Source organism: Polyodon spathula, chromosome 13 (genome assembly GCF_017654505.1).
Source record: "Polyodon spathula isolate WHYD16114869_AA chromosome 13, ASM1765450v1, whole genome shotgun sequence".
NCBI classification, from domain to species: domain Eukaryota; kingdom Metazoa; phylum Chordata; class Actinopteri; order Acipenseriformes; family Polyodontidae; genus Polyodon; species Polyodon spathula.
The window spans coordinates 11,304,870-11,322,609 of record NC_054546.1 but is presented as its reverse complement, the minus strand read 5'-3'; the positions used below and the strand labels follow the sequence as shown (position 1 = coordinate 11,322,609).

The 17,740-nt window shown below is 35.9% G+C and overlaps 1 protein-coding gene across 2 annotated transcripts in view; it reads left to right on the top strand.

Annotated features, from left to right (window-relative positions):
• LOC121325757 (paladin-like) overlaps positions 1-17,740 on the top strand; it is an 88,558-nt gene extending 70,818 nt beyond the window's left edge. For both annotated transcript variants that reach the window (XM_041268702.1, XM_041268701.1), the window contains exons 19-20: positions 6,209-6,364; positions 13,316-17,740. In XM_041268702.1, coding sequence (XP_041124636.1) covers positions 6,209-6,364; positions 13,316-13,465 — 306 coding nt within the window. In that variant the 3' untranslated portion in view covers positions 13,466-17,740. The remainder of the gene's footprint in view (positions 1-6,208; positions 6,365-13,315) is intronic.

Genomic DNA, 17,740 nt, shown 5'->3' with positions numbered 1-17,740 from the left:
TTCTTTCTTACCACCCATCTATACAGGCAAGCTTTGTGTAGGGACTGGCTTATTGTTGATGTGTGAAAAGTGACTCTCAGACACTGAACTTTGCAGATCTCTCAAGGTCATTGTTCAGAGTGACATCCTGAACCAGTTTCCTGCTTGCCTGGCTGCTCAATTTAGGAGGGTGACCTGATCTGGATAGTGTCTGTGTGGTATGATGCATCTTCCACTTCTTAATGATGGACTTCACTGTGCAGAGAGGGATAATCAGCACCTTTTGAAATTTTCTTGTACCCTTCTCCTGCTCTGTGCCTCTCTATCGCTTTATCCCTGACTTGTTTCAAAAGCTCATTGGTCTTCATGGTTGCTTTGTTGGATCACTGTGTGAGTTGCAGCTTGAAAGTCTTGATATGCCTGAGGGAAATTACCTACAACTTAAACTACTTTGAGTACGCACAGGCTGAAACCACTTCACAGATTTTGTAACCTTTCAAACAAATCATTTGCACCTAAGCTGATTTAGGGCTGCAGTAGCAAAGGGACTGCTTACTTATGCAACTGAGATGAATCTGTTTTTCTCTGTAAATCTTACTTATTTATATTTTATATGCATTTTTTTTAACTTTATCAATGTGGAGTAGTATGTGTAGATTCTACATGTAAAGTGCCTAAAAAATGTGAAAACTTTGCAGGGGGTGAATACTTCTGCAAACCACTGTAATTATGTAAAGTAATGTAACACCTTTGCGTGTTTTTGGACACATTTCTTAAAGAAAAAACAAAACTAATAGTTTCCTGATGGCCACATCAAATAAATACAATTTGTTGGCACAAGTCAAGTCCAGGCATGTGTTTTGAGACGCTGCGGTGTTCTAAATGAGGATTACAATAGACTGGCTGACAATGACTTGGCACTGCAGGGAAGGCATCGGCTTAGACCGAAGCTGTTTCTTGTTTGGTTGGCAAGGATGTACAGTAATAATATTTGTTGTTCAAAGTGCAGCTGTTTGAGGTACTAAGGCTTTTTTTTACTAGTGTATCGCAATGGTATTTATATTATAATATATGTGTCATTTTTCCTCATTTGCATTTACTAAATTGTCACTGCATATAATATGACAATTGTTTTAAAGCTTTTTTTTTTATTTATTTTTTTTACTTATAGTTAAACTGCATTATATATAATATATATATAATGCTGACATTTCAAAGATGAGACTATAGCTGGAAAGTGTTTACTGCTTACTGGTACAGAATCACTTCATGGACTAGCTGCAGCCAGAACATGAGACCTACATAAACTGATCCACTTTAAGAGTTTCATTGCCCATTTTGAAGAGAAAAATGACAGATGTCAAACAGATGGTTGTAGTTTTTAGTGTAAAACTAATTAGCAAATCATGTTGTGTGTGGTTTTTTGGGGGTTTATTTTGGATAAATGACTTGATACTGAAAGTGACATTTTCCTTAATTTATACCACTTATCACAAACATTAATCACTAAGACCAGCCTTCCTAAGCAGAAAAGCCTCCCCTAAGAAAGCACAACAAATAAGATTGTCTAACTTGTTAGAAGATGTCAACAACAGGCTTTTAAAGATTAGTATGCAGCTGGTAATTTAAGAGTTATTATCAAACCAAGGAAGTTCACTTAAAATAATTAGAGCAAGATTACCATATTATTCCTGAGTACAGCAAACATAAAAAGTGAAATTGACAATTTACAAATGGCAATGAAGATTGCATATAGTAAATTTGTGATTTCCATACTCTTGGAAACTTAGTGAATGTCTCTTTAGAGTCTTAACAATCACTTAAACCAATTCCTGGTATCTAATCACTTTCTGTATGTTAGGTCATGTAACCTGATTGTATCTAGGTCATTGGATGAAATTGAGCTACAGCACAGGAAGTTATTCTGTACCGGGAAATAGCAGCCACTTTTACTTATATAGAAGTGTGTTTGAATTGGCTGCATATTATCATATAATGCAAAAAACCAAAAGATCTTCAGTGTTATTATTAATAATAATAATAATAATAATAATAGTAATAATAATAATAATAATAATAATAATAATAATAATAATAATTGCCAGGCAATATCATTCCTAGACATTTTAATAGCACCATCAGGATTATTTTTCTCCTGGTGTGTTGCCAAGTGCATAACTTTGAACGTGCAACTGACAAACCTTATTTACTGCCATTCAGTTTGCTTCCCCTTTTTACCAAGATACGGTTTTAGTGGACTGTATTGCAATTACAAACTGACTGCATTCAACCCTATCCAACTAAAATATGCAGTGCTTAATTTAGAATTGGAATTGTTGTTGGTATGTTTGTTTTAGTTTGCATGGCAGGAAGAGCTATGATTATATAAATCATCTGTTCTATATATAATGTTTAAACCAACCCTTTTGCTCTGGCTTAAACATTATTCTCTTGTGTAAAGTGTGTTTCTAAAGTCCCCAGGACAATGTGCGGTCAAACTCCTTATAGAAGGCGTATCAATACACAGTTTGTTAGCTGTTTTGGTTTTGCTGTTCACATGCTGAGAAAACCATTTTCCAGCTGCTGGGTGTCCTTTGGGGCTAGAATTGCCTTGAGCTGTAAACGCAGGCTAACTTAACCTTGTATGACCTTGCAAAAAGAAAGACAGACTTGCACTGGGGTCAGAGGCTAACCTTTAGTGGATATTTAATTTTAATTGAAGACAAGTGTAGATTACTCTGCTAACCAAAATACTTGCTATGGGATTGATTTTGAAATTATATTAAAAAATTCCTATGTACAATAAAACATGTGTTTAGGTTTCGGATTGATAGTGATGTTGCCATTTGAAAATAAATTTAAAAACTTTTTAAAGTCCCTTTGAAAAGATAATGATCACTGTGCTTGGAAACCTGATTAGCTGCGATTCCCTGACTTTTATAATTGTCTACTTTTGTATTAATTCTACTGAGAACACATGAAGAAGAAAAACAAGTCCTTACATTTAAGGTTCTCCCTTCTGTTCATTCACAATGGAGATAATACCCAAAGTGGACTCCTTAGAAGAATATTTCCTGATCCCAATCTCCCAAAGCAGGAACTGGAAATGTCTTTGTAATGAGGCGAGGGTTCTCCTTTCAGGAAAAGGGACATCAATGGAATGCCAAGTTGTTTCATGCATACTGCTAACCAGGATCTGTGGGCTGATCAGTCAGAGGAGTTAGGCAAGACTCCACTGGTCTATGCTCTGCTGTAGCAGTCTCCAAGGGTGAAATTGAAGAAGTAGAAAGTTTGTTTGTCATGACAGGCATTGTCTTAATTACTTAAAATACCTGTAACAAGAATATGTGCTTTTTTATAGTGAAATAGGTACACTTTGTGCACTAGCTGGAATGTGGTTTGTACTTTGTAAGGTGTTTTGATGCCATTTAAATTTAAAAAACGTTTTTTCTAACCATTGAAGCAAATATTTGCCGCTAACATTTTCAGCAAAGTTGCAAAGTTGCAATGGTCTACAGACCTGTTAATAGAAAATCCCCAAAACATACTGTAGTGTTGTGTGTAGCATTTGAAAAAGGCCCTGTAGTCAGCAACTACAGACCTGTTTGTTGTCTGACTAAAACTGAACTGCTTATTGACACATATGATGGTAAAACAGCTTTTACCAAGAAGTAAAACTTCTTTGATACAAGCTTGAAGCTGTTCCTGAACACGGCTCCTAATTGCATTTTTTTTTTTTTCTAGTTGGCAGGTTATTCATGAATTTTTTTGTCGTGTGGCGCATAAAAGTTTTATTTATTTATTTATTTACCTATAAACTACACAGTCAAACTGTATTTCAAGTAGAAATTGAGTAAATCTAAGTTTTTTTTTTTTTATTTATTTATTCAGTTCATTCCATATATCCAGTTCAGTATCTAGAATCTGTGTGTTTTGCCATTTTTGTGTCTACAGAGGTTTGTGTACAGTATGTGTCTTCTGTATAAATGTATGATATTTTAAATTTATCTATAGAACTGCTTATTCTCCAAATATCCCCTGAAGTATCGGAGTCTGTCTTTACACGTCACACTTATATATATTGAAAAACCAGTCAATGCTGCACATACATTTTTGCATGCACATACAATTATTTAAATTCTCGGTTGTAGTTTTGATTTCAAAGAGGAGTTTGTTTAGGCGTTTCACATACCATGCTTGTTTATAGGTGTGGTAGGACAAGCTTTTATGGTTCTAACAGTGTAATTATTGTAAAATGTGAGTTTAAACAAAAGTGAAATATTTCCCCATTTTTAGTTGTCTAATATAATTAGAATAGAGCTCATTAGAGATAAAATAAGGGCTTTTCATAAATTAAAAAAAAAAGAAAACAGATTCTAGTTGAGCTCAACAGTTATGAAAATTAAATTTTGAAAAAAAAAAAAAAAAGTGGCGATTGTTAATAAATGCTGACAAATGTGTTAAATCTACCAACACCAATTGTAGACATTTGGGTTCCAGTTTTCAAAGTTAAGTGTTCTGGTTGCCGTTTAGTCTGCCTGCACTCTTAAAATCTGCCACATGAAAGAAAGGACACTGTGATGAAATCATCTCATTCATATTTTTTCCTCTTCCCAACCACCCAGGGTGAAAAACGCTTGGCACAATGTTTGGAAAATCTTCACTGAATTTTCATAGTGCTGTTCTTTAGTGTTTGGTGTTTTCCATCCCAGTAATTTGCTATTGAGGTTTTACTGAGCTTCTGTAACTGTAAAGCTCTTAAGTGTGTAGAAGTTCATGTTTAAGTTTCACAGACATAAAACGTTTGATGAACAACCCTTCTATGATATTTTTTTGTAGCCCAGCTGTCACAGATACAAATCATTTCTGGCTTATATTGGCCATTAAACAGGAGTTGCACAAGAAGAGGGATTTTTAACTTTGGAATAGGCAACAGTGGAACTGGCTGTCCGGACTGGGTGTGAAGTTTTATTAATGTACATACAAGCCATGTAAAGAGCTGGCATGGCGACTGTTTGTCTCTAGACGTGTCAAAGCCATTTAGGTGGTTTTATTGGACAGGGGTTCTCCAGCTGAAGTATGGAGTGAAGCTGGCTCTTAATTTTGTAGTGCATAGAGGTTCCCAGGACATGGAGTGGTATTTGAGTCCTGGGTTAGGTTACATGAACATTAGGGGGTCAAATGTTAAGGATGTAAGGCTTCAATACACTGTTGTGTTTCTTTGTAAATTTGCTAAAGCAGATCTCTTGTTATCTCCATGGAAACTGAGGCCCGAGTTTGGCATTTTATGGCAGGATGCACATAAAATATTAAATACGGTTAAATTGTCTGAATAGATACATGACCCCCCTAAAGAGCATTATTTGACTTTCATTTGCTGAAAAGGTAAGACTAATCCCAAGGTGAATTCTAAATTAGTATTTTCAGCATTCTCTGTAATATTTTAATTATTTTTTTGTTAATTTCTCCCTGGTGTCTAGTACACTGATGAAGACATTAGCTAAAACATCTATTTTACTTTGTTTGATATAATAATTTTTTGGTGTTATTTTGAAGTTATGGGTTCATTTCTAACTGGCTTTAGAACCTTTAATTGGTAGCATTGAATCCTTGCTTATCACTTGATGCATCATTTGGTTTTTGCCTGCTGCGTCTTTTTTTCGCATTCTTTATTAAAGTTTCCATATGGTCTGAGTAGGTGGCAACAGCACTTGATTAGCTCTACACTTTTGGCTAAAAGTAATTAAGGATAATTATTGTAAGTGGTGGAGTGTATTTTCCCAGTTCTGGGACTGGTGAGTTGTGCGATTAAGACAAGGTCAGTGGAATGTTTTAAGTATAAATTCCCAGGGAGAGCTATATTAAATGTGATTTGAAATGCTTATTTCTTATGGAGTATTTTATAATAAAACGTATTTCAAAAGTGAACTGCTAGCCCCAAAAAAACTGATGATTAGAACATATATTGCCCACTCAGACTCCTTGTTTGATATCCCTATAAAGAAAACCTTTCTACTTCAGAAAAAGGCAAAATATTAAATGTACCCCAAATGTTCTTGATTTTGATGGCCTGGGTGAACAGAGCATTCCAAGTGACCGATTCCAAGGAGTGCGGTTATTCGTCACACTGGTTGAATCTTTTGTTATGCAGCATAAAGTAATGGAAGACGTCTTCTCAAGTCAATTACATGATGTTGAAATTGAAACATGTTTCTCTTGTAAATTGCAGATTAAAACTGCCAAGTGTGAGAAAGAAATGCAGCTGTTGCAGCTGCAAAGCCTGCAGTACCTGGAGCGCTATGTTTACCTCATCCTCTTCAACACTTACTTACATTTGGAGAAGAAAGACTCCTGGCAACGACCTTTCAGCATCTGGATGTATGAGGTGAGGAAACTCTAGGGGCTCAGACATCTGTTTGAAAGAAAACACTGGGATTGTTTTGGTTGATGAGGATCATGTGACATTGCATGGACATTTTTGAATAGATTATTCACCATAGTGTTTTCTCCTCAGAACAAGGTTTGATTTGCAGTGCTGACCACCAGAGGGTATGATCTTTACTAATTTCTTTACTAAGATGAGCAGACATCTATGAAGTTTGCCCGGGTCTGTCCCTGTAATTTGGTGCAGCTGGAACCATGGTAGTATACCCTTGTATTCCGAATCAAACTCAGTCATTTTCAAGTACTCGTATTTTGGTGTGATTTAGGGCAACAGCTGTCAAAAGTTAAGAGTTGGAAATTGTATTAGATTGCCTGTGGGTTTTGTTTGAACATCCTAGTTCCTCTGTGCTGTGATCCGTAACTGCATTTTCGATAAGATCTTTCTTGTGGAATTTACAAGCTTATTCTAGTTCTATTGTCGCTGGGTCCTTCACATATTGAACTTCAAAAAGTCTGGGACCTCCTGTGTTTTTTTTTTTTTTGAACATTAATTGTTTGGCATAGTTTGGTCAGCTGTACTCATACAGTAAAGGAAGGAATTTATGTGCATTCCTTACAAATTACTATTCATCTGCCATCCCTGTCTGGAGTTTTTGTCAGCATTAAACATTTTTATAAAGCTATGCCTCCATGAGTAATCTGATCAAAGAGAATTTCATGATGTGCTGTAAGGATGACACCATGTAGTTGATACTACTGCAGTGTTTTCCAGAAACAACCGTATTGTTGTGGATGTTATTATTTTTTTAAATATTGTACGGTCTTTGACATTATGGAGGCCTGGTTTGTAATCCAGCTCAGATCATGAATAGTTATCCTGCTCAGTTGTAAAGTTAATAAAATGCTAATAAGCCTTTTTTATGTTTCCTGGGTACAGCCTTTGTCTTTTTATATTTTATTTTCTTAAGTTAAAACATTGTGTGAGGTGTTTCTTACTATTGCAGAAATCATTTTGCACATGTTGGTCAGCTAGAACAGTTTTAGCAGCTCAGCTTTGCTTCCCAGTCCTCTCCCCCCAAAACTGCAAAAGATACACCCTACACACAACATATTATAGTATACCTGTTTTATAGGGAATTAGATGATTTTTTAAACAATGTCTATTGATGGCTTCAGAGTTTTACATGAATACTTATTTGCTCCTAAAATATCATGATTCTGAAACAGATCAGACCAATACTGGTCCTTGTTTAACCACAGAGTTCCTATTATATGTACAATTTTGCATTTGACCTTGAACCCTTTTTTTCTGGCCCTTCTAGGAAAATTTAGAAAATAATTCTGCTGTCTGAAATAGATACAGCGCATCAAAAGAAACTTATCACTAATATAACACATTTATTTTAAAAAAAGGTATATAAATGATGGACATTGACTAAATGTTTTTGGTTTCTTTTTAATCACTCAGTCATTCATCCCTGACCATGACACACTTGAGTGACTATGACTGAAGCATATGCACTTAATCACCTAATTAGTGGTATAGGAGTGATTTCAGCTGTTGAATTGCAAGCTTGAATAAAAGCAATAAAGAAAATCATGGAAAAAAAAAACAATATGCCACTTCTGTCAAAAGAGCAGCACCTTGGTGCAGTCGGCATGTTGGAGGCTAGACTAGGGCATCGTACTGTGGCTCACCGTCTTGGGTGCTCACAGCCAGCAATTTCAAACCTGGGGAGATAACCAGACACACTCTGCCAATGGCAGGCCATGAACTGGGAGACCAAGAGTCACCACACCTGCCCAAGATCGACAGATCATTTTGCAGTATCTTCATGATGTCAGTTGTTAATCAGCACAATGAAAAGTGTAGTGAATTTTATCCAAATATAAGTGGTTTCTTTTGATGCTCAGTATACATTCCTTGCTAAATTAAATAAATGATGCTATCCAAATTCTCTCATTGTGCAATGCATTTATCAAGTTGGCAAAGTTACGCTTAGACATTGAAACCACCTTATAGAAATAAACGATACTTTGTGAAGAAATATAACACCAAGTTAAATTATTTTATGAGAAGAATGTGCTAAAAAGGGAGTTTTTCAGTCTGCATAGTGAAATGTTTATTTTGATGTACAAGAGGAAAGAAAAATTATTGCGCACGAACAATCAAACAAAAACTACTACTGTTGAAATATGTCCTTTCCATTCTTGGTGTTTTGAACATTTGTGCATGGATAAGTAAGCTTCATCTCTGTTGATCAAAATAGACATGGTTGATCCCAAGCAGCTCACCTGGTAAAGGCAATCGGGGAAGTGCAGGTTTGCCATACTGGTTGTAACATACTGTCAATCTCGGCTGGGAATTTGTGTCCAATTTGCCCTCACGCTTCTGTGGTTTGAGGAGGTAAATCTGTAATCTTACCACTGGGCCAGCCTTTGTCCTCCAGGGGCTGGTAGCCTGCTGACAGAATATAATGCAGTGCATGAAGCAGCAGCAGCAAGCACTTGTAATGATCTTCCATTCAAGATGTTGTCAGAGTTTTGGAAATACTGTTTAGAGCACTTTAATATGCAGTGTTATTGTTTTTAACTTGTCCAATGACAATTCTAGGACAATAAACAGGGAAATTGTGACAGAGCATGGAGGACTTTATATGGTCTGAAAGTGCTTATCCACATATTTTTACTTATGTGTACACATATGAAAATAATACCAACATAATAATCTTACTTATTTGTATCGTTAGTTTAGAAACCTCTTTATTGTTCATTTGTAAATGTGGGACCCTCTGTATACAGTAGTATGTAAATAGTATGCTCAGATTGATAGAGAAATACATTAAATCATCTCAGACCAATCGCAACACTTACATTCTGTACTTTGTCCTCCAGCAAGATCATCACTAGTAGACTAAAAGTAGTTTTTCCATTAAATAATTTAAGGAGATTAAAGAAGACACTTCATCTGCAGAGTGCCCATACCCCATCTGTCTGATGACTGTGCATGTATTATGTATTTTGTATTGTATGGGAGTTTGTTGTGTGTGCTTGCTGGCCTCAGGATCCCTTGTTAACAAGATGATACATCACACAGGTTTTATCTTGGAAAGTGATAAAAGTTTAAATTAATCTCAGCAGCTCTTCGGTATGTGGGGAGTCTCTGATATGCTGTGGGAAAGATTCCAGTTCCATTGGAGCTGCTAATTTGTTTTGGCATCATTGATCTTTTCAATAGGAAATGAAAGAGACATCTCCCAACTTTACTTACAATCAGATGTGCTGGGTTCGAAGTACAGAGCGAAGTTCTGGGAACAGCTTATAAGCTGTGGCTAATTGACTGTACTTGACCAAGCCCTGTGCTGTTTTCAATTACTATATTCCGTTCCTACAAAGCACTGCTTACTGTAGATGGGAAAATTAGGTTTTTCAGCCTGGGGTTACATTATTTTGGTGTATTCCTTCATAATGTATTGCAAATTAGCTTCCCAAAATGGCCTGGTCATCTTGAGTATCAGAGAGCCAGTATCTTATATGTGATGAGTGAGTGACATTTCTTGAAGGTTATACATATGCTTCAGAATCCCCATTTATGTTCCTGCAGCCATATTTCAATATAGACACAGCTTATCAAAAGATATGTGCCATTGTGTTACACTTTGTGAAATCAAACACAGCTGTGTTGCCAGAGCTGGTTCACACTAAAGGAAGACACTTTTAAAAATGATTCTCCTGAGGGCTACTATTGGGTGGACATTAAACCCGTTCTGGTCTGAATGTATTAGCACATGATGCCTAAACCATCCAGATATGCATCAAAATGTTCTCCAACCAATGAAACCCAGACTCTCTCCCCTGCTGAAGATGTTGTCATGATAATGTCTAATTATTGTACTGGAGGCCATTTCACAAATTACTCTTGGATTTAGTAAAGCTGTTGATGGGGTTGAAACCCACTACCTGTGCTCCAGACCAGGGGTCTCCCACCTTTTTATACTTGCGGACACCTTGACACAAAGTCACCAAAACTAGGGACCCCCACTCAAAGGGGGTTAACGTCTGACCTAGAAAAGTATTCTTTCATGCACTCAGTTGCTTTCTTGGAACGCAATTCAGAACATTAAAAAAGTAAAGAAAGTAGCTGCTGTATATCATATAAAAATACATCTGTCAGGAATAAGAAAAACATATGCTTAAATTACTGTTACTATTACACAATATCCACAGCAATCCATATAATAAAAGTGAATCAACTTGCATTAATGTGATGCCTTAGCTTGATGTGATGAGCATAAATCCTCTGAGATATCGCTACGGAAAGACACGGTGTGAGGTCATGTTCAGGTTGAAGTCGAGGGCAGTATTTTGTTTTCAGAGCAGTCAAGGAAGAGAAGCAGGTTTCATACAGGTACATAGTTGTGAATGGTTAGAGAACTTTTAAGGCCTTTGCTGCAAGCTCTGGGGATTCATTTCCACTTCCAATCCAAAATCTAATAAGACACTCACTTGTGATATATTGATTCTAGTACACACTGTCACTGGAAAGCTCTATGGGTTAGTCCTCTTCCTTCTCTTTCAAAAGCAGAATTCTTCAGATATATCAGTACCCTCACAAATGCAAATAATTGGGCATCATTAACAACATTGGTCAATTCATCAACTTGCAAATGCTTCAGTGTTTCATAGTTAACTGATCTGCAAAGTCACATGGCATATCATTGAGCCTCCTCAAGATGGTATTGTCAGACAGGGCAATTACTTTCACTGTATTCCTGTATTCCTCCCCAAACATAGTATTGCAAGTATCTATTGCTCCAGGGAAAACAAGATTGAATGCTGTTTCTTGCACTTCACAATGTGAAGAGCTACTTGGTAGGACTCTTTCAGTGCATTTGAGCTAACAGTTGAAGCCTTTCTCATCAGTGTTATCTGCCTTGCCAAACCTTTCATGCAACTTTTAAAATACTCCACCGAGATGTCTAAGGATAGGATGTTTCATTCCTAGATTTCGGATTAATTTGGAAGGCTTCTACATTAAGTGGACAGCATGGCTAAACAAATAACACATTGAGGTATCTGTTCTCCTTCAGGGCCAACACGTTTTGCAAGGATAAAACCAAATTCTCAACTTTTTCTGATGCTTTAGCTCTGTATTCTTTTCCTGTTGCGCAAATTCACTTTTTTGCTTCAAAAACTGATCCATGGTAAATATCGAACTTTATATTTTTGCAAGTTTCCATGTTGCTGCCTAAACTGTGCACAGCACAAATGCTGTTTCCCCGCCAACAGCCCTTTGACCTTTAACCGTGATCTCTTCCTGAAACAACGGTGCATGGTATTTATGCTTAAATTGTTAACATATTGTTTTCTTTTTGTTTGTTAATTTGTATTATTATTTATTCTACTAAACAGAATATATACGCAACGTTTTGTTATCCATGGTCATTTTGCGGACCCCCAGTTGAAAAACTCTGGTCTAAACTACCAAACATCCTCCAGTGTAATTATGCTGCTAATTATAGATGTTTACCATCTGGAGTTGTCCCATCAGCTTCTAAATCAACCATGGTTAAACCACAAAATACTGCCAAAGACCCTGGTGTCTAAAGTAATTATAGACCAATTTCTAAACCACACAAACATTCTAAAGTGGGAGGTGGTAATTTAACTACATGTTGACATGGCTATGCTGGTGATCTAGAGGAAATAAGTGGTGCTCTAAAAACTCTTTACAAGCAAGTAACATTTCATAGTGACATGAAATTATTGTAGATCAATAGCTTTGTAACAGGAATTGTATGATTTCATGGTTGCTGTAATCACGGGGAGTAATTTAATCACATGATTTATAGTAAGCACAACAGTAACGGAATGGAGTTCGTAAGAACTATCTCCTGTAAACGTATGTTATATTAGGAAGCCTATCGGAAATATCACCAAAACAATTGTGCTACTCTGGTGTTAAAGTAGAAAAAAAGTTTTGCTCAATTTCACAATTAAAAAAAAAACAAACAAAAAAACAACAACAACAACTAAACATACAATTGGTGAGAAGCTGATGTTATAACCTGTTTCAATGTGGACATTGTTAAAGGTAATGCAAGGTTAGGAGGCTACACAAAAAATTTAATTTGTCCCACCTTCAAATAGTACTGTACAAAGCAAACACTGCTGATAAGAGGTTTGCAGCTGAATGAACGGCTTTGTTCTTCAAATTGATTCTGAACAATGGAATGCATTTTTGTAATTACTTTAGTATGTTAATACTTCTACATTGGATTGATACAGTGAGTATGTATATTGGTATGGTTGAACTTTCAATTACAATTTAACGCAGTAGTATTAGCTTAATTAATAATTTTTATTTTATATAGCGTCTTTCATAGTGGACCACCATCACAAAGCGCTTTGCAAGATACAGAACTAGGGTGTGTGAACTATGTATCAGCTGCAGAGTCACTTACAACAACGTCTCGCCCAAAAGACTGAGCACAAGGAGGTTAAGTGACTTGCTCAGGGTCACACAGTGAGTCAGTGGCCGAGCTGAGATTTGAACTGGGGACCTCTTGGTTATAAGCCTGTTTCTTTAACCACTGGACCATGCAGCCTCCTAGGTTAGGTCTGCGTCTGATTTCCAACAGGATTAAAACAGTCTGTCAACCACAGAGTTGTAAGTTTTAATAAAGGTTCACAATTTGGACCCAAGTCTCACCTACGGTGGCTTCTGTTAAACAAATCTTCTTAAACAACAGGCCTCTTGTGCACTCACTTGTAGGAGGTCATTTAATTGGAAGCCATGTTTGCTTTAAACATTTTTGATGTTTTAAGCATACCATAAATAAAAGTGACTTTTAAAAGAGAAAGAGGTGAGGGACGTATAAAAATGTGCACTCTTGGAATGACTTTGCTTAATTATTTTTGTAAGTGTGTTTCTTATGTTTGTATCTCGTAGGTGGCAACCAGAGCTGGGGTTTATGAGATTCTGAACGAGCTGGGGTTCTCGGAGTTTGAAAACCCAAAGGACACACAACCTGCCAGGCTGCGATACCGCTGGCAACAGCAGAACCTCCACACACTTCCTTTCCGAGGGGAGTTCATTTAAGAAAGGATCACTGTGAACTGCCAAAAATATCTCACTAATTGCATAGTCTGCCTTCATACATTTTTTTTTAACTCCTAAAACATTTTCTATCCCCAGCGCCCCCAAAACCACGAAACTGCCTTTTATACTGTTTTTTTTTGTTGTTTTTTTTAAACTGATGGTTAAAGAATTGTAATACAAAAAAACTCTATATTATGTGTTCAGTAACAGCGTTGGTTTATAACAGCAATAATGCTAAAGGTGAAAAGCTTGGTGTTTCAATATTTAGATTCAGCCAAGGCAAGGGTGCATCAATAGATACAGATACTGTGATAGAAGGAAGACACACCTCAAAGGTTTCAACCCTTGGATTACTCAAACGGGTACTGCAATGGAAGTCATATATCCATTCATGTAGATAGATGTTTATAATAATTATCGGAACACAACACATCAATTGTAAATCATGCAAGACTCAGCAGCCTTTGGTTCTATCCTTTATAGAAGGTCTGCTATATTACAGTAGAACGCCCTGCAATTATGATATTGGCCATTTTATTAAACACTGCTCTCTGTTCACCACACTCACGCTATATTTAAAGACTTTGATAAAGCCTGTTTTAGTGATTTGAAATTATTCTCAACTGTTTTTTTTTTTTTTTTAAGGAATTCAAAGACACTTTAAATCTTATAGACCATTAAATAAACACGTATATACTAATAAATAATCATTAAATAAAGCATGCTAAGGTTTTGTAAATCAGGACCCCTGTTTTAGACTGTTAACTGATAGTAGATTTGAGCTGTACTCTCCTAATAAGGCCATCACTTTCCAAATATAGCATATAGTAAGTAGTTCTCAGTTCTGGTTTAAAGTGAAACATCTTAAAGTGGTTGATAACAAAAACAAAACAATGAAAACAAAACAATGTCACAGAGTTCAAGACACACAATACACTTTCAATATGCATTAAGCTGTACAGAAAGCAGGCATAGCCAATTGAAAAAATGCTTCATCCTTGCTCCTAAAGGTAAAAAAAAAATATATTTTTTAATGAATCTGTAATATGAATTTGCCTATGCAAACTCTCAGTGTGAAATGCATTTTTAATTCTTTTCATGTACAATTTTTAATGTGGAATTTGTTAGATGAAAACGGTATATAGGTATGCTAACAGTAAGTTGTGGTTGACCTTAGAAGTCAGCCTATCGGTTCATTATAAGATTTTTTTTGTTTGTTTGTTTGTTTGTTTAGGGTTCCTGTATATCAGTTTGTAAGCTTTAAAGATAAAACTAATGTAATTATATATTTTAAAGCAAGCATGTTTAAATAATTCTTAGTATAGTTATTAAAAGTACAGGGTATTTAACAGCAGGTATTGAATGCCTTAACAACTCGAAATGTGTTTTCTTACTGGCAGTGCAATAAGCTTGTATGCATGAGAAATAATGATCTTGATAGTTTAATATGTGAATATTTTACAAACTTCCTATGTTCCATTGCCAGGTTAAATGTTTGCCAAATATAATTTGTGTTATTAAAAAAAGATCCGTATTTGGTTAATTAGTGGGGCTGTAGTTTCAAGAGAATAGCTTTAAAGCTTGGCCTTAATTACTGTATACTGTACATAAAAGATATGGTGTTTGGTATCATTGACTTTGCAACTGTCTTTCCACTGTGTGTATATACTGTACACAACTACTGTGCAGCAGTCCATCTAAAAATTGTGAGACATTGGACCCGTGGCAGATAGCAATCCTTTATTGACCTGTGCTATAAACCTCTATACTGTACTCTTGGTTCAAGATATTTCAAGGAGAACTCCTTTTAGGGTTCCTAACATCCACAATTCATCAACAATCTGAAGGGATTGATAAAGCATATTTTTCTTCCTATGAAGAAGTGTCTTCCATCTAGTAACCTGCATTTCTTTCTACTCATTCCATGAGCCTTTTGACTCCTTTGGAACTACCAACAACCATTTAGTATAGTGTCTATCTATTTGTGTATTTTGTCTTTACTATTCATACTCAAAACACTTATTATTTAACTTAGTACAATTATGCATATTCCTAAAAGTGTTGATTTTTTATTTATTTTTTTTAACATCATGTGAACAACCTCTTACACTGCTCAAAAAGGAAGCCATAGGTTTGTCATTCCCTTTCTTCTGGAATAACAGCATAACTGAAAACAATATTTGTATTATAATTTGACAAAAAGGTATGATTACGCATGTTAGTTTCCAGCAATATATACTTTTGTATTCAGGTTTTTTTTTTTTTTTTTTTTTTTTTTAATCAAATTGAACAGGTGTCAAAGTGTTGAACTCGTCTTCACTTTTAGTGGTCACACACTAGTACGAAATGCCTTTCGGAAAACTCACATTTAATGTTTCTTTCATTGTTGTTCCAGATGGCAGGTATTATTTTTTTTTTGCTATGATTAAATTATGATTGAACTGGCAAGTGCTTAGTCTAAGATGCACACAGTGAAATCTGTATATTCCAGTGGTGTTCATGGAATTCTGGTTAGCTACAGTCTAAAATGCTTGATGCCACTACAAATTTAACTAGAACCTAGCTGTTCATATCTTGCTCCTTGTTAGAATGATATATTTAAGTGTATTACAGAGGTGTTTTAATTATACTGAACCAAGCACTTATACATTTTAACAAAAGCCATATATTTTTGTCATGATGCTACAGTACATTGCTTGTACATTATGCTCCATTTTTTTTTATGAATGAAAGTAACAGCACAGTGTGAAGGTCTGATACTTGCTGTTTTCCTACCTTTTGGTCTACATGACATAGTGGTCGTGCTATGCAGTGTTAATAATAAGCTATTACTGATATAGCCTGCTTGAAATTGGATCACTGTATTGCCTCAAACAGTGCCTTATTTTTGCTATTGCTTAAGAGAACAATGTTTTTACTGTTTGAAGATAACGTGACATTTTTACGTGGCTTGTTTTTCCATTGTAATTTTTTTTTCTTAGTCACATTTCATTTTGTATGTATTAAATTGTTTAAAATGTATACAGTGATGTTACAGTTTGATATATTTTCAGACAGAGAGAGAGAGAGAGATCATGGTTTATAAAATGAACAGAGCATCCTAACAGCACACAGACACAGCCCTGTAAGCTGCACAACCTCAACCACTCTACAGATAGGCTCAAAACAGCACTATATTTAGAAAAGTAGCTGCACAATCGAAATTGAAAATAGTAAATCTGAAAAACAACAAAAACATAAATTCAAAGAAAAATGGTTTGATAAAGACTGGAAAAATATCAGGGACATTTTCTTCCCTAAATTCTGCAGTTCTGTCCCAGAATTCCCATACATGCCCAACACACAGAGGCTGTCAGTACTGCTGGGGAAGGACATACACACAGCCATTTTGGCTAACCACTATGTAGAGACCTTATCATAGCCTGAGGGACACACAGTGAACACGTCACACCACAGTCCAATCACAGGCCTACAACTGAATGTGAGGGAGAGGGAAGGATGGAGAGAGGGAAGAGGAAGGTAGAAGAGAGTGAGAAAGGGTTAGGGTAAAGGAAATTAGAGAGGGAAATGTTTTGGTAATGTTTTGTAATGTTTGTTACACTTTGGTTTGACAAAACTTGTTTATTCTTGTCATGCCAATAAAGCTTATTGAATTTAATTGAGATCTATATATCTGAATACAAGAATGTAGCACTATTGTTAACTGCTCTCCCATTTTAATTTCAAGCAGTCTTCACTTGTAGGTCACCGTATCAGTCAGATCTGAGCTTTCCTGTTTCCGATCATTAGCGGTTTCCTGATTCATCTTTGAAAATGGGAGCTTTTTATCAATGAATGTGTAAACCACGTCACAACTGTGAAAATATTTAAATCTGCCATTGCCTGCAATACAACCTTTTTTCTTTATCTCAAAAATCTGATAATGTTGGATGTTGGATGCTACAAGCTGTTTACTGTGCAAACCTAAAAGAATGTTATCGGTAGTCATCCTCTCAAATAATAAAGGTGATCGGAAACAAGCACTACAAGGTCAGGGTATTCGTGCTTTTGATATTCACATGAAAGTGAGAAATTTCATAAAGATGTTACAAACCAATTGTTTACATTAAAGAACGCCTGTCAAAATCACTTAAAGGAGTTCAGCATGGTCTGTGGGAGACCAGCTTAGGGTATCTTAAACCGCCTCTCTGCAGTGATGCCAAATCAAGACTAATAAATCGTGATTTCAGACAGACTCCAGCAGTCTCTTGCTTGTCAACACCATATCTATCTGTC